The 26,406-nt window shown below is 41.1% G+C and overlaps 1 protein-coding gene across 10 annotated transcripts in view; it reads left to right on the plus strand.

The window, feature by feature from the left end:
- Nucleotides 1-3,034: 3,034 nt before the first annotated feature.
- Nucleotides 3,035-26,406, plus strand: part of DOCK3 (dedicator of cytokinesis 3) — a 323,372-nt gene continuing 300,000 nt past the window's right edge. For all 10 annotated transcript variants that reach the window (XR_012128871.1, XM_073230632.1, XM_073230639.1 and 7 more), the window contains exon 1: nucleotides 3,035-3,404. Coding sequence is in view for 9 of the 10 variants with exons in the window: in XM_073230632.1 (XP_073086733.1) it covers nucleotides 3,368-3,404 (37 nt within the window). In the remaining variant the exon portion in view is untranslated. The remainder of the gene's footprint in view (nucleotides 3,405-26,406) is intronic.

A 26,406-nucleotide genomic window follows, 5' to 3' on the forward strand; every position in this document is an offset into this window, starting at 1 on the left:
GAGCATCTTGGGAGAATGCGGGCCACTTGCCTACTGCTTGCTGACTTCAGTAGCAAGAGCCGCCAGGGTGCTCCTGGATAAACATCATCTTTGCGGCCACACATTGTTTTATGAGCTGAGTCATCAGACTGGCTGGCTCCTTAAATGCCGCTATCCGACTCTCCAGGCAGCAGCAAACAAGGAGAGAAGACAAAGTATAGCTCACGGAGCTTTGTAGAGGGCCAGTCTCGTTCCCCAAAAGGTGATGGGGGATTTGTCATTATGGAGTCTGCTTAGGTTAAAAAATTGTTGATTAACTTCAGTTTAGAGAAAGAGATGATGCCATCTGCATTTCTCGTGCATTATGTACAAAATCTGTTTGGTAATGGGCTATTTTAAATAGCCACGGATCTTAAAAGAATTTCCTGCTGAAACTTGATTCCTTCCTTTCTCATCAAGTTGCAATTTGTCATCCAAGGAAATGAGTTCAACCCAAATGAGTACTAGTGACATGTTAAGTCAAACTGTTTGCAGTCTTTTTTGTTTCTTAGGTAAATTGCTCCCCCATGTTTATCTTTTATATAGCTACTCAATAAGATGTCTCAATGAAATTTTAATTAAAGCCAACTTGCCTTTATCAAGGTGATTTACCCTAATTAACTCAAGTTTTTGCATCTGGAGATTCGCGACTTGTCGAAATAAATTTCTCAGTTCTCTTTTCCAACCTACCTCATTCTAGTCTCAGGAAACATAGGTAGATCATTCATCCAAGAATTCCTGTTAGGTGGTAGGCATTATGTTGGTCTCTGTGTGGGGTCAAAATAAATGAAGAGCGGTCTTTGTTACTGTAGAGGAAACAGATGTTTGTCAATGTGCAAGGCTGACACAGTTGTTCTCTTGGAGGAGGGAGGGATGAGTAGAGTAGGTGCTACAGGAAAGGTCCCCATGGGAGAGCAAGTCCCTTCAGCCAAGGGCAGTTGGGAAGCTTTCCTGGGGAAAGTGGTCCCTGGAGGGTGACGGGGATCCATGCGCGTCAAGAGGGGACACGTATATGAAGGCCCAGCCAGAGCCAGGGGGTGGCAGCCGCTTGTCTCTGGAGTTGGGATGGCCCCGAGGACTTCTGGGAGAGCACTTTCTGGAAGTGATAGGGTCAGAAACCAGACCTTTGGGACTGAGAGTAAATGAATGGCATATAAAGGGATCTGGAGTGGATGATTCTCTTTCGAAGCCAGAGAGCGGAGGAGGAGGAGGGAATGGGCATGAGGGTCCCAACAGGGCAGGTGCTCCTGGGACCACGCAAGGAGCCGGTGGAGCAGAACAGGGACAGGCTCCTGGGGATCCTGGGGCGGAGCAGGCGGCGGACCTGGGTGGTGGTGGTGGTGTCAGGACGATTGGGCGATTGGGTGGAGAGTAGCGGGGGGAGGAGTGCTGAGGGTCCTGACTTTCAGAGGCAAGCTGCAGGGCAGCCCCTGTGCTTGGAGGAGTGTGCACGTGTGGGGGCAGAGCAGACGCGGTGGGTGTAGGCGAGCAGGTGCACAGGCCTGTGAAGGCTGATTACCCGCCATGTCCGCTCTGTCCTTTTGCTTCAACTCAAGAAAATAGTCTAAATTTAGTACACACAAGACTGTAGGAGGCTGGGTCCTGTCAGGTGCCTTCCTTCTCACCTTGGTCTTCTTTCTTTTCCCTTTGTTGGTTGGGATTAAAACCCTTCCAACCCTGAGCTGAGGTTTGCAGTCATGAACTGGGACCTTCTTCGTATGGGGAGGCTGTCGCCTAAGATGGACCCAGACTGGGGACAAGAGCAAACTTTTGGAAACCTGTCCTGAAGCTCTGAGAATGCGTCACACACACAGTCAATGGAGCGGCACTGCAGGGTGACTAAGAGCTTTAGGATCGTTCAGCCCCGCTTGCTGGACAGCTCCCTGAAGAAGGCGCGGTTATGTGGCTTCCTTCCGTGGTGGCCCTTGGGAAGCGTCTTCCTGGAACAGTTAGCTCCATAACTGAGGATATTCTTACATAAATATTGTTATTATGTCCTTGGACTGAAAAAAAAAAGCGTCTAGCTATTGAGAAACTCCATCATTTACAGAACGTTTTCCCAGGGCAGGAGTGGGAAGCCTTCACTGGGGGGATGAGGAGTCTGTGGGTCAGGGGTGGGAGTCCGCAGCAGTAGTAACGGGCGGCAAAGGTCACTGTGCAGGAAGAATGGACAAGATCTCTTGGTGACCAAGACACCCCTGTATTAGCCTTGCTTCCTACTCAGCAGGTGCACATCAGGTGCTGGGCTGGGTGCTGAGCGACAGAAAGGCGACTTTAGCCTGGAGCCCGTCTTTCGGGAACTGACATTCTTATGGGAGAAATGAGACACCGACACACACAGCTGGCGTCCCAGGCAGAGAGGGAAGGACCCACGATGAGGGAAGGTGTCCTGGAGTGACGCGCTGAGCGGGGCCCAGAAGTGACAGGAGGCGTGACACCAGGGCTTTGGCGTGGTAGTGCCGGCGACAGAGATGGTGGCCTGCTGGGACAAGGGCCGGACACCATGTGGCCCCGATGTGGGTGGGAGGCCGCCTGCGGTTGCCGGAACGAGCCTGGTCTTTGATGAGTCGTTGACCCAGCATCGCAAGGTGACATTTGCAGGCGTAAGTGTGAACAGATTCTCGGGCGCGGGAGACAAAGCAGCGAAGTCTCTGGGCAGGGCCGGGAAGGCAGGGACCTGGGGGCAGAGGCAGCGCCGAGGGCGGGACCCCGGCCCGGGGGAGGAAGAGCTTTCCTCCCGGGAAGGCCGCCGTGGTCGTGCAGGCGCCACCGGCCGCGCGGCCCACTCGGCCGCCCAAGGACCCGCGGCGGCGTCGCGGCTGCGGCTGGAGCGCCCCGGGGCGGCGGGCTGGGCGCGAGGATGCGCGCCGGGCGGGCCGCGGACCCCCGCCGCCCCGAGCGGGGCCCCGCGCTCCCCCCGCGCCCGCCGCGGACCCGGCGCCGCGCGCGCCGTCCAATCGCCTCTCGCGGGCGGCGGGCGGCGCGTGGGCTCGCGCGCGAGCGCGGGCGGCGGCCGAGTGCGCATGCGCGGGCGTCCCGCGAGCCCGCTGAGGAGCCGAGCCGCGGCGGCGCCGGAGCCGAGTCTGAGGGAGCGAGGCGGCGCGGGAGCGGCGGCGACGGACAGGTGGCGGACCCCGCCCGCGTCCCCGGGCCGCTGGCTGTCCGCGCAGCCTCGCGCTCGGACGTGGCGGCGGCGGCCTCCCGGACCGCCTGCGAGGGATGCGCCGCCCGCCCCGCGCCGCCTGACCGCCCCCGCCTCGGCTCGCGGTGCGCCACAGCCGGGCCCGCGGCCGTCGCCGCCGCGCTGTCCCCCGGCCGCCGCGCCCGCAGGGCCGCGTCCGGCCCGGCCATGTGGACCCCGACGGAGGAGGAGAAGTACGGCGTAGGTAGGTGGGGCTCGGCCTGGGCGGGGGCCGGGGGCGCGCCGCCGCCCGGGCCCGAGGCCGCCCCGCCTCGCCGCGCGCCCCCGCCCGCGGCCCTGCCCGCAGGCTGCGCGGCCTCGGCGCGGGGTGCGAGCGCGGGCGGGGGCGGGCGGCGTGGGCGCGGGCCGGGGGCGGCAGGGGGCGCTGGCGCGCGGCCTCGGCAGGTGCTGCGCGGGGGGCCGGGCGGTCCCAGCTCGCGCGCGCGGCGCGGGGCGGGCTGGCCTGGGCGCCGGGTATTTGGGAATGTGTTGTGTCCGTTCCCAGCCCCGGTTCGATGACTTTGCGCACTGAGTTGAGAAGCCCGGTGACTCTTTATTTTTGGACTGGAGCCTTACAGATAAAAGGCTGAAAATCGTTGACATCGTTTTTCCAGTTCAAAGATGTGCAGACTTTTGACTGCAAATGTTTGATCCGTTTTAATCTGTTGTCTTCGGTATTAGAAATAATTACCTTACAAGTGGGATGGGTTTTCGGATGTGTCCCAATGTTGAGTGTGTATTACAGTCACGGTTTTGTTTAAAACCAACTAACCAACCTGTTTACAGAGGAGACTATTTATTCTTCTTAGGATCCTCTTTTTATCTGTTACAAATGTTAAACTCCAGAAGCTAAATAATTCTTAGAACATTCAACTTCTTTAGAAAGAATATTCAGAGAAGGGACTGAATGCTAGTTTTGCTTTTATATGATAATGCTAGTGTTTGGTGGCAATTCCATTACAGAATGGTGGCATTCCATTCCACATCGCATTATTCTAAGTCACTTACCTTCTTCAGTTAAAAACAGATTTTAAATGTTGAATGTACAGGTTTTTTTTGTTTTGTTTTGTTTTTCCCTAAGTTTGTGACGAAAAACTGTAGATGGAGAAGCTGTCTAAACATAGATTTTTGTTTCCTAATTCTTTTGCTGTAGTTCAATTGAGATATAGTTGACAGTTCACTGCAAAATAACTTTTTAAACTGGCAGAAGTGAGAAACGTTTAGGAAGGCCATCAGGCAAGTTACTATGTGAAAACTGAATTTATTTAAATTGAAGGACATGCAGAGAGATCTTCTATTTTGGTAGAAAATCTTGTTCTGAGAGATCGCTTTCAGAAGTTTCACTTAGCCGTGTTGTGACGGCGTGGTAACATGGACGTGCTAAGAGGAGCTCTAGCGCTGGCCTCTGTTGAGAAGGAAATGAGTAATGATGCGAAGAGCCGGGGTCCCCCTCCGGGGACCTTTCACCTTTTCTCTTGGAGCATTCCCTAAATACTTTGTAAGTGGATTCTGTGGAACCAAGCGTTGATGATTTATCTTTTCATAACTTGCTCTCAGAATTGCTTAACTAGAATAACAAATAATTGATGTGAAAGTGGTAAGTTGTCTAGTGACACCTAAGTGATAATTTATTTCCTGCTGGGGAGGAACCCTTGAGCAGTGGAATTTGCCGAATTCTGACTCCCGGCTTGTCTTTACTGGTGTTGCGGACTAGTTATTTAACATTATTTTCTTAATGTGTAAATTGGGGGTAATATTTACCTACAGGATTGTAAAAATCAAAGGCAAGTATGCCAAGTGCTTAATAAATGTTAACTTATTTTTTTCTCCTCTTAGTAGTAAGAGTAATAATAACATCAGATACTTCGTCAGGTGTTAGTTCTGAGAGAGAGGTTGTGCAAGGTAATCAAGACAGGCTTATGCAAGTCTCAGAGCGCTAGAATTTGGTGTGTGATTAACTCAGAAGGTGGAAGGAAATGCTTGCATTTCTAGGACTATGGGTTTAGCTTTTGAAGAATCATTTCCTGTGGAGGGGCACAGCATTGGACTTGGAGCAGGACTTGAATGCTTGTTAAATGAGAGAGACAGTTCTGAAGACATTGACAACTGTGACTCAGTGTAACTGAGATGTCCGCTCCCTTCCTACTTCTGTCATAGCTTTCTTCTACTGTCTCTTCCTCATTTATGATCTTCAAGGTCCTGTATAAATTCTTCAAACCTCAAGATACACCTTTTTCCATAAGCATGTTTAGGGCTGCACTCCTGGGCTTTTTCATAAAATCCAGTTCATTCTATAAAGTAGCTTAAAATTACACTTAGAATGAGAAAAAGTCAATTAAAAATGGTATGTTAGCTGCATTATTTGATTGCTAGCTTGGAAATGTAACCATTATTATCATTCCTATGAGAAAATGGTTAGTATTTCAGGTCTGATTTTTATGACCAACTTGGAACACAGCTTTCTATCCCTGCTTGCCAAGCCATAGTCCTTACAGCAAGGAGGGGAATACATACCTACTTTCCGCCAGTTTGGAGAACCTGCTTGCATGTTGGTGAGGGAAGGAGTCCCCTGTTGTGGCAGTGTTAAGGAGTTTTTCCACTGCAGCTATTTATCTTTGTTTGACAGGGGTAAGGTTTTTGAGATTGGTAGTAATATCTCACTGTCTGTTACATTTTTTATAATGTAGGAATTCTGTACAGGTTCCAACATTTTTGAATTATTTGATTCATTCACTTAGGACTGGATGCTATCCGGGCTTCCCTTCCATCGTGATATTCTGTGACTGCCTTTGGAGGGAAGGGAGGGAACCACCCTTCCTGGCCCCCCACCGGCCTGGCGGTGGGGCAGAGGGGGAGTGGATTCTCACTCATGGTACACCGCGTGGACCTCCAGAGCAGTCTTAATGCTGTGCTCGTACGGATGCGGAAGCCGGCCTCGCAGGTCGCCAGCGCTTCTTCCCGCGGCACCGGAACTCCTCCTTGAAAGGCACTTGGCTCTCCTGCCCTATTTCTCCAGTATTACGAGGGGCCGTTCGCTGCTGAACCCTTTAGCCCGCGTTCCCACCCGGGTAGTCTCTTTCCCTTATAGAGATTTTCTGCTTTCTTTTCTGTTGCCATGAATGCTTGGAAAGCCCTGTATCCTTCCATTTTTTTTTTGTTACCTTTCCAAGAAGCTTCCTGTCCTGAAGTGCGTTAGGTGAGAAAAACCCAATTATTTTTGTGAAATACTTGCTTTTTTCCCACATTAATTGTACCCAAACTACCAAATATAGAACCTAAAGACCAAGAAAATATTCTGCACATCCTCCAACAGCAGCAGCAGTGAAAACGAAAAACAAATGAGACCATGTTTGTAATTAAAACTCCTAAAATAGAACTGCTGCAAAGGTTTGCGTACATATGTATTAGTTTGGGATCTTAGAAACGGAAGCTGCCTCAGAAGGTCATCTTGTTTATTCTGCCATTAGATATATTTTTTTAATAATTCAGGGCATTTGTTGCTTATTTTTCCTAGTTCCCACTTAGTAGACCATGAAAACATTTCCTCATGACCAATCATAAGACCTTGTATTTTAGTTTCATAATGTTATATTTGTTTTTTCTAATTAAACGAGTAATGCATATTTCCTGCTTTATCTCATTTCCTTTTGCTTGATTTTCCCCACGTAGGAAAAAAAAGCCCCCTGAGTCCTTAAAAGAAATTGAACTTATAATGATCCTGTCGGGCGGAGGCATCTGAAGGTCGGGAGGGAGTAGGTCCATGAAACCAGATCTGAAGGAACTATTATTCACAAAATTTCCTTCTGTATGTTGGTAAGTGGGCTACAACTCAATGAAGCTGTGTGAGGTCAGTGGGCTCTTGAGGTACTTGCTGCAGGAGGAAATCCCAGCCTTTGAAGTCTCGGAAAGGGCCCCATACCTTTCAGAGATAAAGACATCCACTAGGGATACAGACAATAACATATACCCGGGACTTAATTTTGTTCTGAAAAGTGAGACTGTTCTCCATGTTTATGGTCAGGGGTTTAGTGTTTACAGGGAACTTCCACATCATGATTCTGCTTGAGCCTTACACTATAGTAGGACGTCTCCACTCTTTTTAAAGCAGATAGAGACTTTAGCTGAGAGAAGTTAAGTGACTGATCTAAGGTACTTAAACTAGTAAGTGCTCAGGAGAGATTTGAACCTAGTACTTTGAGATCCTAAGCTACAGCTTCTTTCATTGCATCCTGCCTCTGAAAGGAGTTTGTTGGCAGTGTAGGTCTCTGGCTCAAAAGATAAGGCATTCTCAACAGGCTTTTCAATTTAAGCTGGATAGTTTTATTTAAGGGATTTTATAACACGACAATATTTACTGTCCTACTTCTGAATGTAATGATTTGCATGGGTAACAAGTACAGATTAAGGGCATGACAAGTCAGAAGGCATGTTTTTAAATAGCCTTGAGTATGCTGGATACTATTGCCCTCTTTTTAAGACCCTTTTAGTAGGGAGGAAAGAAATTGAATTTAGCAAACATTTATTGAATACCCTCTCAAACCAACCAAAGAGGTCTCAATACCATCCAAACAAAGAGGTCTTTGTTTTGATCTGTCATTCTGTTAAGCAAACAGGACATAAGCAACAGGAAATTATCACCATTTTTAATAGAAACGTCAATGTGCTATAATATTCTACAGACAATTCAAAAGTTCAGTTCATTTTATCCTGAGTTATAAGAGAATGTGCTTTAGAAACATTAAGCTAAATTATAAACATGGCACCATTTTCTATCATTTTCAGACACATTCTGAAGCATGACAGCCTCAAGAGAATGGTCAGTGAGGTTGACAGTACTTTGTATTTCTACTGTGTTTTCACATTGGTGCTGAATTTTATTTTTAAAGTTTGTATTTTGAGTCTTTTTTTGAATTCTTGTGTCTTTACTCTTAATGGTAAGAATGATCCAAATTATTCCCAATGTGTAAATGTTATTGGATAAGCAATTTTAGGGTTTTAATTCCAGTTTTAGGCTTTTACTGTAATGAACAAACCTATTTATGATTATGCTCTCAAGACTCTTGTACAACCCCCATTGACATATTTTGTATGGAAAAGCAAGATTTTTTTTCACATATAGGCTCTGGGAACGTAAAAGAAATTTCAAGAAAATGTTGCTTAATTATTGTAGCTGTAGCCTAGGTACCTGCAGTTGATTTGCTATATCACATAATTAGGATACTTGCAAAGGTAATTACTATGTTGGGAAATGTCATTCAGAAGCTTCCTGTTCTCCTTCTTACCTACAATGGAATAAAATCCCAACCTGCTTGCATCTGTTTCAACGTTTCTCGTCAATACTCATTCATGAGCTTTTGCTGATTGATGAGTGGGAACCAACACTGATGGAAGAATTAGCATATGAGAAATGCAGAACTTTACCTTACATGTTTAGTATCTTACCTCAAACAGCTGTTCATTTGGCCTTTATTCAAATACATCTAGTGACAGTGCCCTCACCACTCTTTGGGACAGCCCATTTTATTGTTAGACAGCTGTGATCAGAGTATTGTTCTTTACTGAATACAAGAGACTCCCTGTAATTTCTTATAAGTCTGTGTTCTGTGCCTGCATATAAATAATGTGCATTGCAGCCCTTCAGTAATCCATAAAATTTTAAAATTGTAAGTCATCTTAGAGATATATGGTTTAAGGCTCCAGAACTAGTTAAGACCACTTAACATTCATTATGTATTTATTTGGTGCCTTACAGTCATTTATTTATTTTGTCCTGTTCCATTATACTAACATCTTTCCAACTTTTGACTATGATCTACAATAGGAAATACACTTAAAATTATGTGTGTAGATACATATACATATATACATGCACATATATGAAAAGTTAAATTTTGTGCTATGGTACTTACTATGCACTTTGTACAGTGTACTCTGATATTTTCTGTTCATTTTTATTTCATTAGAAAATATTGGTGACCACTCAATTAATTTTGCAACCTGTGACCCCAAAACACTGGTTTAGGCTATAAGCTCTTAAAAGCAGGAACTATGACATATTTATCTTTATATTCTTGGCAGACATAACTCAGTACTAGGCATGTAGAAGGTTTTATACACATATTTGCAGCCTTGAATTTGATGTATATATATATATATTGCTATCATTAATCTACAATTACATGAAGAACACTATGTTTACCAGGCTCCACCCCTCACCAAGTCCCCCCCTACACCCTACTACAGTCACTGTCCATTAGCGTAACAAGATGCTGTATAATCACCACCTTTCTTCTCTGTGTTGTACAGCCCTCCCTGTACCCCCCCAACAACACTATACATGCTAATTGTAATACCCTCTTTCTTTTTCCCGCCCTTATCCCTACCTTCCCACCCATCATCCCCAGTCCCTTTCCCTTTGGTAACTGTTAGTCCATTCTTGGGTTCTGTGATTCTGCTGCTGTTTTGTTCCTTCAGTTTTCCTTTGTTCTTATACTCCACATATGAGTGAAATCATTTGGTACTTGTCTTTCTCCACCTGGCTTATTTCACTGAGCATAATACTCTCTAGCTCCATCCATGTTGTTGCAAATGGTAGGATTTGTTTTCTTCTTATGGCTGAATAATATTCCATTGTGTATATGTACCACATCTTCTTTATCCATTCATCTACTGATGGACACTTAGGTTGCTTCCATTTCTTGGCTATTGTAAATAGTGCTGCGATAAACACAGGGGTGCATCTGTCTTTTTCAAACTGGGCTGCTGCATTCTTAGGGTAAATTCCTAGGAGTGGAATTCCTGGGTCAAATGGTATTTCTATTTTGAGCATTTTGAGGAACCTCCATACTGCTTTCCACAATGGTTGAACTAATTTACATTCCCACCAGCAGTGTAGGAGGGTTCCCCTTTCTCCACAACCTCGCCAACATTTGTTGTTGTTTGTCTTTTGGATGGTAGCCATCCTTACTGTGTGAGGTGATATCTCATTGTGGTTTTAATTTGTATTTCTCTGATGACAAGCGATGTGGAGCATCTTTTCATGTCTTTTGGCTATCTGGATTTCTTCTTTAGAGAACTGTCTATTCAGCCCCTCTGCCCATTTTTTAATTGGATTATTTGTTTGTTGAGGTGTGTGAGCTCTCTATATATTTTGAATATCAACCCTTTATCGGATCTGTCGTTTATGAATATATTCTCCCATAGTGTAGGATACCTTTTTGTTCTATTGATGGTGTTCTTTGCTGTACAGAAGCTTTTCAGCTTGATATAGTCCCACTTGTTCATTTTTGCTTTTGTTTCCCTTGCCCGGGGAAATATGTTCAAGAAGTCACTCATGTTTATGTCTAAGAGATTTTTGCCTATGTTTTATTCTAAGAGTTTTGTTTTCATGACTTACGTTCAAGTCTTTGATTCATTTTGAATTTACTTTTGTGTATGGGGTTAGACAGTGATCCAGTTTCATTCTCTTAAATGTAGCTGTCCAGTTCTGCCAGCACCATCTGTTGAAGAGACTGTCATTTCCCTATTGTATGTCCATGGCCCCTTTATTGAATATTAGTTGACCATATATGTTTGGGTTAATGTCTAGAGTCTCTAATCTGTTCCACTGGTCTGTTGCTCTGTTCTTGTGCCAGTACCAAATTGTCTTGATTACTGTGGCTTTGTAGTAGAGCTTGAAGTTGGGGAGCGAGATCCCCACCACTTTATTCTTCCTTCTCAGGATTGCTTTAGCTATTTGGGGTCTTTGGTGTTTCCATATGAATTTTTGAACTATTTGTTCCAGTTCATTGAAGAATGCTGTTGGTAATTTGATAGGGATTGTATTGAATCTGTATATTGTTTTGGGCAGTATGGCCATTTTGACAATATTAATTCTTCCTAGCCAGGAGCATGGGATGAGTTTCTATTTGTTAGTGTCCTCTTTAATTTCTCTTAAGTGTCTTATAGTTTTCAGGGTATAGGTCTTTCACTTCCTTGGTTAGGTTTATTCCTAAGTATTTTATTCTTTTTGATGCTATTATGAATGGAATTGTTTTCCTGATTTCTCTTTCTATTAGTTCATTGTTAGTGTATAGGAAAGTCACAGATTTCTGTGTGTGATATTTTTTAATAATGTGGCGTAAAGCCTGATTTTTGGAGACTTTTGAGCTGCTATTTCATATTACTCATATTGAATTTATAACAGCTAAACTCTAGGTTTTATTTCATATGAACTGAAGTCAAGCTAGATCTCCTTCATCCGGAACACATATATTGATAACAAACATAAATGTAAAATTTCAGTTTTATTTTAAGGTTTTAATTCATTTTCGTTACATTTCATTGAGGGGAGCCTATTTGGCTTGCCCCTATGGGTACTAAGTTGGGGAGGTTCGTAGATGTATTTGGCTCATCCGTGTGACCTCTTAAGTCTTTCTGAAGCTTCATTTTGTGATCCCATATATTGATATCTTTTCTTTGAACCTTAATCTATACAATTGATAAGTCTTCTGTCTTTCGTTTCCAAGTGGCTGATAAAAATGTTGAACAGAAGCAGAAAAAAATTTTATTATCTAGAGGAAAGTGTCTAGTGTATGAACGAGTAGATGTTTTGAATGCAGATTATTTGGGTGACTTACTAAGCGTTTCCTGACAGTGCTAGCTGGGCCACCTTTGAAAACCTCATAGTGTTTGGGGTCAGGGTGGGCTTGTGGCCAGACGACGGTCTATAGGCGGGAAGGCAAGGTGCTGGTAAGAGGTCTGTGTGGTCTTACTTTTAAGTGTGGACAGTGACAAATTAATGCTAAAAGATGTGAAGACCATTTTTGTCTTCAAGTAGAGGAGGAAGAGTGGCACCAAGCTTTTCTTGAATTTTGTTTCCAACATTCTGTGCATACTCTCTATACTGTAGATATCCTGGAGAAGTCACCCTTTTCCAGAAAGGACTGGAGCTTTCCGACCTCTGTCTCTGTGCTCAGGTTGCTGTGCTATGATGGGAATGCGTGACTACCTTTCTCTGCCTTGGGCATGCCAACTTAAAAAGTGCAGATGTTATCTCCTCTTTGGTGTTGTCCCCAGCTCTGCCCTCTATAAATAAACACTGCTCCTGTGGAAGTCGGTGCCATGCACTAGTATGGCACTTACCCCTATAGTTCATGCGGAATTGCATCTCCGCCTCAGGATTGAGCTTCTTCAGTACAGGACCTTTGTCTTCATGATTGTAACCCCAGGACCTAGCACATAGTAAATGATCAATGAACTCTTAATTAGGAGTCCAGCTGAGTAAGAGTTTATTTGGTGTTGTTAATCCTTGTAATATTTTAAAAAGCAGACTGTAAATCTAATAATATTTAGAAATTGGTGACATTGTGAATAGATATTTTTTCTTGAGCCTGTTAGGATGGTTGACTGCTGAGTTCAAGTAACTGATTTTGGGTTGGGGCCTTAGGATTCCAGTATGAGTCCAACTCCCGGAGTTTTACAGTTACTGCAGTGATTGAGAAATCTTTAGCTGGTAATTGGAATGCAGTTTGAATACATCTTCCATTTGACATCTTTGGGGAAGCTGTGTTTTGGATGAGTAACTTTTCCAGGTTAAACTTTTAAAAGCACCAAGAAATTTTGTCATTTTTTATTGGAATATTTTCTAAAATGTATTCTGTTCTTCCTTGTATTATGAATTCAATATGTTCAATACATTTGAGTTTTTTCTTTCTCTGTGTAACATTCTCCTTTTGATTACCCAAGACACATACTCATTATAGAAATGCTAGTAAATACAGAAAAATACACAAAAAAGAAAATAAGGGTGATACCTTTTTTTTGTTACCCAGGCACAACCTCTCTGACCATATCAGTATATCTTTCCAGTCTTTTTTCCATATTACATTTAAGTAGGCATTTAAAATAAATTTAAGACAACAGTGTATATATATATTGTCTTATAATCTTTTATTTTAAATCCATTATGCTATGAATATTTTCTTATGTCTGGAATACTCATTGTTTTAATGACTACCAATCCATAATATGGATGTACTATAATTTACCTAATCACCTACTTTTGAACAGTTGGTTGTTTGAAATTGACTGTTGCTAGGACAGCGAGGGTGCTTATTCAACCCTTGTTAGCATAGGGCATCATTTCCACCGTGGATTTGCATTTTCAAAAATGCAAAATTGATACAAGCTTGAATGGAATAAATCCTTAAGCAGCACAAAAACAAAGTGTCTCTCTACTACCAGTTCAGCTTCTTGGGCATCAGTTGCTTCTGTGAACTTTCTGAAGGACTTTGCTAATGTTAATACAAACGAGTGATGGTATTGTTGGTACAGCGATGCTGGCTTCCTCTCAGAGGTCCCCGGGAGAGCCACTGATTCAGGGGCATTCTGGTTTGTTCTTTTTCCCATCTGGCTGTGATGCTCACAGGGAATTTGGGGATTTATGTGGGGCTCTTTGACGCACTATCAGTGACTTAAACTGGTGTTTTTTGTGTGTTTTTTCCATCTTTGTATATTTCTTTTCTGTGTAGTGACTTCATGTGTTATCCTTTTCCTGTTTTCCTGCCACTCATTGCTGTTTGCTTCTCTCCCCAGCCATGCATTTGCAAGCTAGACCTGAATTGGACTTGTTCAAGGGAAACTAGGTCATTAACTGTGTGAAAAGCTAAAGTGGCTCCTTTCCTCTCCTTTGGAGTAAGATTCAGTGCCTTTATGATAGACTCAGTCCTGTTAAAATAACTTTATGATTCATGGTGAAGGCTGAACTCTGTATGAATGCCTGTTGTTGGAATAGAGCCTGATGCAAATGTGGTCTGTGCTGTCGCAGAGATACTTCTGTGTGCTTACCCCCAGATTCCCCTAATCAAATGAAATTAATTTGAAAAGTTGAACTTCAGTGTAAGTTATTTAAAGTTAGTCTCATCTCCTTGAGTCAACACATAAGAGTGGTTCTCACATGGACTTTCACATAGGTCTAGCTGGAAATTCCCTAATTGCTCACTACATAAAGACCATGTAGTTTAAAATAAATCCCATCATTGGGAGAAAGGAATTCATGCAGTTGTAGTGGTTGGAGTTTAGTGGAAGCATTTTGAACAGATTTAATATGAAGATATAAATTGACAGAAATTATTGAAGAACAATTCAGCCCTGACAATACAGAATTTGAAGTGATAGTTACGATTAGGAGGTGGATGATAAAAGATGGTACTGAGATTATGAGTTACAAAGATTGGCAAGATGGTATCAACTATAGTTACTGTATTGACTGGGCAATGTAGTTACTATATTGACAATATAAAGTCAAAGGAACCTTAAACTTTATTTCTTGGCAAGAGTGGAAGAGGAAGAAGTTTTTTTGAGTTAACAAAAAGTTAGTGATGTGAAGTTAAAATATAACCCGACTGGAAAGTTAAGATACCTTGTTGAATTCTTTCACTGGTTCAGTGGACATTATTGAAGATCTGGTGTGTACTAGGCTCTGGAGAACAGTGAAGGAAGGAGGTCAGTTCTGCTTACTTTCAAGACCCTTTACTCTAGAGGAATGTAAAAGTTAGATGAGGGAAGTTGTGTTTTATGAAGTTAGTAGTTGAAACAATGACAGCAGACAAGAATTTTTAGCTAACAGTTATATATTCATGTAATTTTAGATCTAGAAGGGACCATAATAATGTGGCTCAGCCTTCTTGTTTTTCAGATGAGATCAGCAAGGTTAGAGAAGTATAGTGATTTGCTAGAGGTCACACAGTTTGGCTGTTTAGGTCCTGAATTCAGATCCTGATTTCGTTTACAGGGTTTTTCCTCTTATATCATTGAATCTTGGAAAAACCACCAGAAGATAGGAATCAGCCCTGAAATATTTATCAGATAGATGCCTACTACATGGAAGATTTAATGGAGGACACAAACATATTCCTGTTTTTGAGGAGTTTATTCAAAGGTTCTTTAATTATAGTTAATATAAATCCATCTCAAACTGGAGGAGAGGGGAGAATTTATTGGTTCATGTAACCAAAAAAAGGCATGAATGCGTCTGGCCTCAGGACGGACTGAGATCAGGGCCTCAAGACACCAGGACCTCCAAGTCCCATCTTATACTTTGTATGTCTATGTGTTGGGCTCTCTTTTTCTAGTCACTAGCTTCTTTAAATTTACTCCTTTCATTGTTGGTGAACATAGTTCCTGGCAGCTATAGGATTGCCTCCTCACAGAGTACGATGGGACAGGAGAGAGCTCTTCCTGTTGGGAAGACTTAGGGAATGAATGACATGGTTGAGGGGATCCGATTGAGGAACTCACAAAGAATGGGAGAGTTTCTGTAAAAGGTGAGGATTAGGAATGCTGTGCACAGAATGGCAAGGAGACGAAACTACCTGGCACACACGCACGCCCTGCTCGCTGAGGTGCGGCAAATGCCCAACTGTGGAAGTAGAATGTGCCATAGGGGTTCAGAGCCTGGGGCCATGAAGAAATACTCCTGAGAGCAAAAGAACTCAGTCTTGATGCATGAATAGGGTTGTTGTGAGTGAAGAGGAAGCAGGAGAGGAGGTCCAAGCACTAGGAAGCAGGTGGGACTGGAGATGCGCGCGGGGTGTCTCTGGAGGACTGTGAACAGTCCTGTGATGTTGGGAGAAGTTGGGAAGACAAGTTTGGCTGAGTGTGAAGGGCCTTATTCTGTGGGCAGTGAGGAGCCATTGAAACATTCTGATCAAGGGAAAACGGTATTTTAGGAAGGTAAATGGGGCATTAGAGTGATTTGAGGCTCAGAAAAACTAGGTAAAGAATAATAGAATTTATTTCCATAGGAACAGGCAGTAGTCTTCCTATAGCATGGTGAAACTTAAGATGATTGTGAACAAATCACTTAACTGTCTTCCGTTTGCCTCTTCAGTAAAATAAATACACTTACCTTTCCTCACATGAGATAAGAGTTTATATATAATCTCAGTAAGAGCATAATTGTGTTGTAGTAGGCATTATTGTTTTATAAATGACCTTATTAACTCTGATACATATGAGAGTATTTTTCTCTGTGGTATTTGGAGATGGTATGTTGCAGAGACATTTTTGACTGAGGAAATGACAATTACATTTTATTAGTTCATAAAGTAAATGGGATTAATACCTTGGGCTACATTTTCTTTTAAAATCTTGATTTCAGTTAGGCAAATGACAGAAACAAGTTCTGAAATTAAACTTTAGTGGTATGTGTTAATATTCTTTTTCCTTCCAGGTTTATAACTTTTTTTATTACTAAGGAGTCTCAAAACTGCCTTTGTAACAGATTTTTTTGGCACTTGGCACCTGAAACTGCTAAAATTGCTGTGTGCACTGCTTGTGCTCTTGGGTCTCAAATTCTTGGAGAGAGAGCTCCTTCAACTCCTCTGTCTGCGTCTCTCCCTAGTGATTCACTGCCTCTGTGGCCAGGATGGGAGACACACCCCTTGCTGTCCCCTTCATCCATCTTCCATGCCTGTCAGCTTCCCCTTTTCCCAGTCTGCAAATGTTTGTTCTTCTCCTGACTCACCAAACATTATATACTGCTCTCCCCATCTCATGACTGAAACTCTTTTGGGACTCAGTTGGGGTACTTAGTTTGAACTGTATTATGAATGAGGTATATTCACTCCTTTTAAAATTTCTCCTTGTCTGTAGTATGATTGAAACATTTAAGAAAGATAATCTCTAACTTGAAGTGCTGTTATCTAGAAATGCAAAAAGATAACCCAATAGCTCTAATTTATAAGCAATGGTTTTCATCTTAAAGTTGAGATTCAGAATTCTGTTCTGATGACTAGTGTTTGTATTAAAAAATTTAACAATGGTGGTTTCTATTACTTCACATACAGAAACTAAACTTTAGTATGAAATTCTGATATTTATGTATTATTCAAGTTATATTGAAAAGATTACAACCGTAGAGACATTTCACCTATGTTGTCCATCCCTCGCAACTGCTCCCATGGCAACCACCAGTCTGTTCTCTGGGTTTATGAGTCTGTTTCTATTTTTTTTTGTTCATTTTATTTATTTAATTATTCATTTATTCATTCATTCATTCATTTATTATTTTGGTATCACTAATATACAATTACATAAGCAACATTGTGGTTACTAGATTCCCCCCATTCTCAAGTCCCAACCACATGCCCCATTACAGTCACTGTCCATCAGCATAGTAAGATGCTATAGAATCACTACTTGTCTTCTGTGTGCTATACTGCCTTCCCTGTGCCCCCCCACTACATTATGTGTGCTAATCATAATGCCCCTTATTCCCCTTCTCCCTCCCTTCCCACCCCACACTCTACCAGTCCCTTTCCCTTTGGTACCTGTTAGTCCATTCTTGGGTTCTGTGATTCTGCTGTTGTTTTGTTCCTTCAGTTTTTGCTTTGTTCTTATGCTCCATGATGAGTGAAATCATTTGGTACTTGTCTTTCTCCACCTGGCTTATTTCACTGAGCATAATACCCTCTAGCTCCATCCATGTTGTTGCAAATGGTAGGATTTGTTTTCTTCTTATGGCTGAATAATATTCCATTGTGTATTTGTACCACACCTTCTTTATGCATTCATCTACTGATGGACACTTAGGTTGCTTCCATTTCTTGGCTATTGTAAATAGTGCTGCGATAGACATAGGGGTGCATATGTCTTTTTGAGACTGGGAAACTGCATTCTTAGGGTAAATTCCTAGGAGTGGAATTCCTGGGTCAAATGGTATTTCTATTTTGAGTTTTTTGAGGAACCTCCATACTGCTTTCCACAATGGTTGAACTAGTTTACATTCCCACCAGCAGTGTAGGAGGGTTCCCCTTTCTCCACATCCTTGACAGCATTTGTTGTTCCTATTCTTTTCTTTGTTGGTCATCCTAACTGGCATGAGGTGATATCTCATTGTGGTTTTAATTTGCATTTCCCTGATAATTAGCGATGTAGAGTATCTTTTCATATGCTTGTTGGCCATCTGAATTTCTTCTTTGGAGAATTGTCTGTTCATATCCTCTGCCCATTTTTTAATAGGATTATTTGCTTTTTGGATGTTGAGGCATATGAGTTCTTTATGTATTTTAGATGTTAACTCCTTGTCAGATACATGTCATTTACAAATATATTCTCCCATACTGTAGGATGCCTTTTTGTTCTGCTGGTAGTGTCCTTTGCTGTACAGAAGCTTTTTAGCATGATGTAGTCCCATGTGTTCATTTTTTATTTTGTTTCCCTTGCCCAAGGAGATGCATTCAGGAAAAAGTTGCTCATGTTTATATTCAAGAGATTGTTTTATTTTTGAGATTCCACATATAACTGAAATCAAATGGCATTTGTCTGTCTGACTTATTTTGCTTTGCGTAATACCCTCTAGGTCCATCTGTGTTGTTGCAAATGGCAAGATCATATTCTTCTTTATGGCTGAGTAATAGTGCATTGTGTAGATGTACCACATTGTCTTTATCCATTCGTCTGTCCGTGGACACTTAGGTTGTTCCATATCTTGGCTGTTGTAAATAATGCTGTGATAAACATAGGAGTCATAAATCTTTTTGAATTAGGGTGTTTAATGCCTTTTAAGGAATGTTGCTGAGTTTGGTTTGGTAACATTTTGTTGAGGAGTCTTGTGTTTATATTAATGAAATGATATTGGTGTGTAGTTAATTGTGATATGTTTGTCACATTTTAATATCAGTAATACTGGTTTCATAGGCTAGCAGAAAGTGTTCTTTACTTTTCTGTTTCTTGCAAGAGTTCATGAAGGATTGATACTAACTTCCTCTTTGCATGTTTGGTAGGATCCTCCAGAGAAGCCATCTGGGCTCTGCTCTCCTAGGCTGGGCTACGCTTTCCTCTCCTGGGCTGGGCTATTCTCTGTGGGAAGTTTTAAAATGAATGATTTGAGATTTTTACTTGTCATAGGTTTATTCAGATGTTCTATTTCTTCAGTAACTTCTGCCTTCCTAGAAATGTGTCCAGTTTATCTAAGCTGTCTAATCTGCTAGTGTATACTTGTTCATAGTGTTCCCTTATAATCCTTTTTATAAGGTCGCTAGTGATGTCCTGACTTTCATTCTTGATTTTAATAATTTGAGTTTGATTCCTTTCCTGTGTGCATACGTTGCACCTTTTGTGTACTTTAACATAACACTCAATGCATTTTATAGGGATTACTTGTTTTTCTTTTCCACTGAACCGTGAGCTCTGAAAGGGAAGCATCTGGGTCTGTCTTGTTTACTACTCTATCCTCAGTGTCTGGCATCTTGCCAGACACGTGGCAAATGCTCAGTGCATATTTATTGAATGTTGACCAATGAACGACATAATTAATTTTGCTTGAGTAGGTCAGGGGATGTTTCAGAGAGAATGAAGTGCATGGGTTGGAGCTTGAAAAATGAATAGATGCCTTCAGGAGATTGGAGTGAGGATGAGAATGGTGATAGGAAGGCGTTCTTGAGAACACCATTTACAAGGCATAAAGTATGAAAAATCCTGGGGCATGAGGGAGTTGACTGCTTATAGTTCCAGCCAGGTAGGGTGTGAATTTGAAGGACTATTCAGAGATTAAGAAGAGATGAAGTCATGGAAGGCCTGGTACATCACATGCAGCTTGTTGGCATTGGGAACCATTCATGTTAAGTAGGGAAAGTTCTAATGTCTACTAAATTCTTACTGTGTGACTATATATATATATATTTAAAATATATTATCTCATTTAATGCTTTACAGCGGTCTTCTTTCTGGCACTGACTTTTATCTGAGCTGAATAAAGGCTGATATCTTACTTATCCTGACATACTTGGTGGTTATATCCTAAGCAGGAAATCATTCTTTGAAGTCAGGTTTTGTGTACATGCTTCTCTGTATCCCACAGAGAATTAAGGTCAATGTTGGTGTAGTTTTATCTGTTCCTCCACTTTTGGTATAGTCTTAGCAGTTCCAGGTGAGCACAGCATACCAGAATTATTTTAATCATTCATTTCAGAGTAGAATAGAGCTTATTGTGTTCTGGGACCTGAGCTTTTGTTAATGAAGTTGACAGACATTCACATTTTCTGGGGTAGCCATTTCATGCTGTTTGTTTATATTAAATCACCGAAGCTAACCAGGCTTTTTACATGAGCTACTTATAAGGTCTGTTGTATTTGTTTAATTGATTTTTTGGAGCCTAAATTAGGGATTTCAACTTTATTCTTATTAAACTTCATTGTGTTGGTTTTAGCTCCTAATTCTAACTTGTTTCTCTATTTTTATCTCTTTCGATTTGTATAGTTGAATAGCTAATAGTTAGATGGCTTAAAAAAATCACAGGATATTAAATAGAGTTCATGCCTCATCGAATTTACCGAGTATCATAATTCCTCCAAGTGGTAAAGATACCTCAAGACAAATGCTGGGCATAGAAACCACAGGGCATAAATCTGCAAAGAAGTAAAAAGCTAACCTTTTCAAACAATATGGCTTCTCTCTCACTTACCAACTTTACATTTCCCTGTATGGCCCCGGAAGATGACTGGTTAGCCAGAGACGGGTAAGATTCCTCAAGGGAGGAACAACCTAAGACAGGCACAGTCACAGGGGGCCATCAGGTGAGAAATTGGGAATCAACAGTGATGAAGCTTAGAACCTCACACCCCCTGTTTTGAGAGAAATCTTCTGCATCCGTGGATGTTTTATTGCCCTTGTCTAGCTCGGATTAACACATAGTCTACAGGCACACATCTGATCATCTACAATTGCTCTCTTACAACACTAAACTATGTTTTCTACCTTTATCTTGCATCTACCTACCACTTCAGCATTTTATTAAAAATAAAAATAATAATAATAATAAAGGGAGAAATGCGGGATCCACATATAAATCAAGTATAAAAATCAAACGAATATTCATATTTGACTTGATTGTTTATAGTTCATGATGTGTGATCAAAACCAAAAGTTTCTGTGATGACTGCCCTTGTACTGTTCACCATGTAAGAACTTATTCACTATGTAACAATTTGTTCACCATGTAAGAACTTGTTCGTTATGCTTCAGAAGATTGGAGACTGACGAGAATTAGGCTTGAGATGGATTAATGATTGTGCATTGAGCATTGACTCCCCTATACAGAATTTTATTGTTTTTAACAACCATTTGATCAATAAATATGAGAGATGCCCTCTCAAAAAAAAAATCACAGGATATAAAAGCTTACACACTACTGTGATGTGTCTCTTGCTCACTCAGCCCTTCACTCTTTCCACAGTTGTCCCTTATGTTTTCTCCCAGTCTACATGCATACGTGGTAAGAGCAAATGTTAACACATACTCTTTATTTTTAATTTTTTTGCACTAAAAATGCATATTTTACTCACAGTTCAGCACTGCCTCCCCTCTGATTTAATATTTCTTGGAGGTCTTCCCACATAATCCATACAGATTCTTTATTTTTGAAATCTGCATAATATTCCACATATGGATGTGCCACAATCCATTAACCAATGCTTTATTAATGGATATTTGAATTATTTACATTTTTTGCTAATATAAGCAATGTTTTGGGGAATGACCTTGTATGTACTTGTTGAACCTTACTTACACTTGTGCAAATGTATCTGTGGGATGAAGTCACAGATCTTGGAGCTTTTGGATCTCTGGGTATATATGCATTTGCCTGTCAATGGTGTTTAAAGTTGTCTTATTCTATATAGATCTCAAATATTTCCTAAGTTTATTCCTAGATATTTACCCTTTTGGTCGTTGTTGTAAATAAGATTTTTCTGTTGTATTTTTATTGATTCCATATGTTGACACACACACACACACACACACACACACACACAGTCTTACTCTTATTTTGATTATTATTATTATTTCTTTCCAGTTTCCTTGGGTTTTCTGGGTATGTAAAATCACTTACAGATTATTAGTTTCTTTCTCTCCACATCTGATTTTAGTTTAAAAATCCTCTCCGTGTTTACCTTTGCATTGTTAACTAATCTTACCCTTGTTACTTGCTTCGTGTGCTATAACTGATATACTTTGAATCCCCGTAATCACAATGAAGCTGTTGGCAAATTGAATCTACCTTTCTGTCACCTTCTTTCCCTTCCAATCTGTTGTTGTGTCATTCTACACTGTCAGGGTATATAAATAACATTTATATTCTATTGCTCTAATCTCCGTATTTGTTTTAGCCTTACTTCCACTGTTAAATTTATTCAATGCTTTTGTCATTTCTTTTTGGGAGGTTTCCTCAAAACTTTTTCCTCTAATAGTTTCCTTTAGAAAAGATAATGGACATGATGCTCCTTGAGTTTTTGGCTGTTTAGAACATTTGTAGTTTTTATACTTCATACAGGCATATCTTAGAGATTGCAGATTTAGGTCCAGACTACCGCAATAAAGTGAATATTGAAACAAAGCAAAGAATATCTCAATAAAGCAAGTCAAAAGAATTTTTTGGTTTCCTAATGCATATAAAAATTATGTTTACACCATACTTTAGTCTCTTAAGTATGCAATAGCATTATGTCTAGAAAACTAATGTACATACCTTAATTACAAAATTATTTGTTGCTAAAAAATGCTAACCATCATCTGAGCTTTCAGTGAGTTGTTATCTTTTGGCCTGTGGAGGGTCCTGCCTCTATGCCCGCGGCTGCTGACTGCTCAGGGTGGTGGTCGCTGGTGGCTCAGTGGTTGTGGCAGTTTCTTAAAATAAGACAACATAAAGTTTGCTTCATCAATGGACTCCTACTTTCATGAGTGATTTCTGTGGAAACGTGGGATGCTGTTTGATAGCATTTTATCCACAGTGGAGTTTCTTTCAAAATTGGAGTTCATCCTCTTAAACCCTGCCACTGCTTTCTCAGCTAAGTTTATGGAATATTCTAAATCCTTTGTTGTCATTTCATCAGTCTTGACAGGACTGTCACCAGGAGTAGGTTCCATATCAAGAAGCCACTTTCCTTGTTCACCCACAAGGAGCAGCCCCTCAATCCATTCAGGTTTTCTCATGAGATGCAGCCATTCAGCCCCAGTCTCAGGCTCCACTTCTAGGTCTCTTGCTGTTTCCACCACATCTGCAGTGACTTCCTGCACCGAAGTCCTGAACCCCTCAGAGTCATCCCTGAGGGCTGGAATCTGCTTCTTGCAAACTCCTGTTAATGTTGATATTTTGACCTCTCTCCATGAATTATGTTCTCAATGGCATTCAGAATGGTGAATCCTTTCAAGAAGGTTTCCAATTTACTTTGCCCAGATCCATCAGAGGAATCACTGTTTATGGTACCAATAGGCTTACAAAACATAGTTCTGAAAGAGTAAGACTTGAAAGTTGAAATGACTCCTCGATCTGTGGGCTACAGGACGGGCGTTGTGTCAGAGGGCAGGAAGGCATTGATCTTGCCCATCTGCGTCTCAGCTCCTGGGTGACCAGGTGCGTTGTTGGTGAGCAGCTGTGTTCTGAGAGGAAACCTTTTTCTGCATGTAGGTCTCAATGGTGGGCTTAACATACTCAGCGCACCGTGGTGTAAACAGATGTGCTGCCATCTAGGCTTTGTTGTTCCATATGTAGGGCGCAGGCAGATAATAGGGCCCTTAGGATAATTCTTAATTCACTTGTAATATTGTAAATTACCAAAATGTGACACAGAGACATGAAGTGAGCAAGTGGTATTGGAAAATGGTGTCAATAGACTTGTTTGACTCCCGAGTTGCCACAAACTTTCAACTTCTAAAAAATGCAGTATCTACAAAGCACAATAAAGTGAAGTGCAATAAAATGAGGTGTGCCTATACTTTTAGGACACTTTGGTAGAATAGAACGTCGTTTGCTTTATACTTTCTCTACTGTAGTCTCTTTAAAATGTTTCTCTACTGACTGTGTTGCTATTGAGAAATCTGAGACTAGCATGATTTTAACCCACATTTTTCTTTTTAATTTTTGAAGTCCAATAAAATTTCTAGGCTATTGTGCTGAGCTTTCTCTATCACTATTTCTTGGCACAAAGTATGTCCTTCCAATATATACCGTAAAGTCTTTTTCATCCTCCCACAGGTAAACTTTCCTGAATTATATCTTCCTTTGTTTTGAGTGGTCAGAACTGTGTAGCAATTTTAGTAGAGTGAGGTCTTGTTCCCCCTTGTTTCTGTAGTAAGGCCTTCCTGGCTTTTATTTGAGAGACTTGTAAATGATGGTCTCTTGAGTCCTGAAAAACTATAGGGATTCATTTATGTCTTTGAGAGGTTTTTGCTTAGCACACCAATAAATTTGGCAAATGCCTTGAGGGTAAGACTGCTTTTCTGTTTGAAGCAGGTTCCCCTCCTTAGGTGGGTATTTGTCTCCAGAATACTGCAAGACGTCAGGAAATTTAATTTTCTCATAGAGAGATTTCAGTATATCTTTACCTTATCTTCTACATAGCTCCAGAATTCAGGGGGCCATGTGTTTGGGCCATGTGGTCTGCCAGTGGCTGGGGATAGGGCATGAAAGCTGAGTGGAATCTCTCTGAGGTGCATGAGAACTTCATCAAGAGTGTAGCATCTCGCAGCAGCCTGTGAAAACTGGGAGTAAGGCAGGTGGGTAGAAAGTGATTTCAGAAGATATAAAGGGCCAAGGACCTTATTGTGTAACTCAGTGCTGCTGTCCACATCCATGGAAACATGGGTATGATTAAGTATTTGCCCAGCCTGACTGTTGCTGGCTTTTCATAATTTTAAAATAAATTGTGATTTTAAAAGAAAAGCCAGGGATCTAAAAGTCTGGTAGCTTGACTGTAATTCAGACAGAGATAGAGAGTGAGATATATCAAGATCTTCTGTGATTTGTGAAGCAGAGAGAGATCTCCTGTGGTTCAGTCGGACAGGAAAGCCATAGATGTTCAAAATCTTGCTGGTGCTCAGATCCCTGACCCTGCTAAAGAAAAAAGTATGATTTCTCTGAATCATGATCTTATATACTTGAAACCAGTATAATATTATTTGTCAACTATACTTCAATTAAAAAGTTATGAGTCTTCATCCAAACATTTGTGAGTCAGGAGCTAACTAAATCAAATTAAAGCTGAAATGAAGCCATACCCAATTTAAGTACTTATAAGACTGACTCATCTCCTAGCCTGATAGAGGAAAGGGCATGCCTTCTTCTACTGTTCCTTATACCCAACCCAATTGTCTGGCATACACCAGAAAATTATTAGACATGCAACGAAGGGAGATAAAAATGGCTCATAATCACAAGACAAAATCATCAATAGAAGCAGCCTAACTTGATGACCCAGATGTTGGCATTAGCAGATAGGGACTTTAAATAACTATGATAAATAAACGTAGACAAGTATGAAGATATGGGGAAATTCAGCAAGGAAATAGAAACTTAAAAAGGAGCAGACAGGAATTTTAGAACCAAAAGGTACAGTAGCAGAAATGAATTCTTCTGACAGACAGGACATAACAGTAGGAAGGCAGAGGTAGCTTGTAGATAGTTTCATAGAAATTATCCATACTGAACTGTAAGGAAAAAGATGGATGCTAATAAAACTGCACAGAGCTTCTGAGATCTAAGGATTAAAATCAAGCTAACATATGGGTACTTGGGGTCTCAAAGGGAGAGTAGAGAGAAAATGGAAGAAAAGAAAAAATTGAAAAAAAAATCACCAAGAATTTTCCAGTATTGATGAAAGGTACCAGTCCACAGATCTGAGAAGCTCCAGGAAACAGGATCCCCTGGGTAAATTATATTCAAAGGAAATCTTAAAATTTTGCAGTGCTAAGAGACATCTTAGGGAAGAAACAGCAAGAATGAATAATAGCAAAGTATGAAAAGAGTACAAATAGAAAAATAGAGATATTGAAGTCAGATCTTATATTGTTTCTTAGGTATTAAAATATGTAGAGAAAGACTATGGTAAATTAAGGATGCATATTATAATATCTAAAGCATGAAAATCATCAAATAGTGTACCTAAAGAGTCAGTAGAAGAGATAAATCAAATTGTAAAATGTTTTCTGCTAACTAGAAACAAAGTAGGGACATAAAATCACCAAGAATGAGAGTAGAAAGCTTCAAGGATTCACCCCTCTACTGAAACAATAATTAAACTGGCAAAAACTGTCATACTGAACTTTTTTGGAACTCTGGACTTCAAAAAACCTTATAACAACTAGGTGAATACTTAATGAAGAAAGAAAGAAGCTGCTAAATATTTGTAAAAGAGTACTGTGGTCCTTCTGCTTATCCACCTACCATTTCC

The sequence above is a fragment of the Manis javanica genome, chromosome 3 (assembly GCF_040802235.1).
Source record: "Manis javanica isolate MJ-LG chromosome 3, MJ_LKY, whole genome shotgun sequence".
In the NCBI taxonomy this organism is placed as follows: domain Eukaryota; kingdom Metazoa; phylum Chordata; class Mammalia; order Pholidota; family Manidae; genus Manis; species Manis javanica.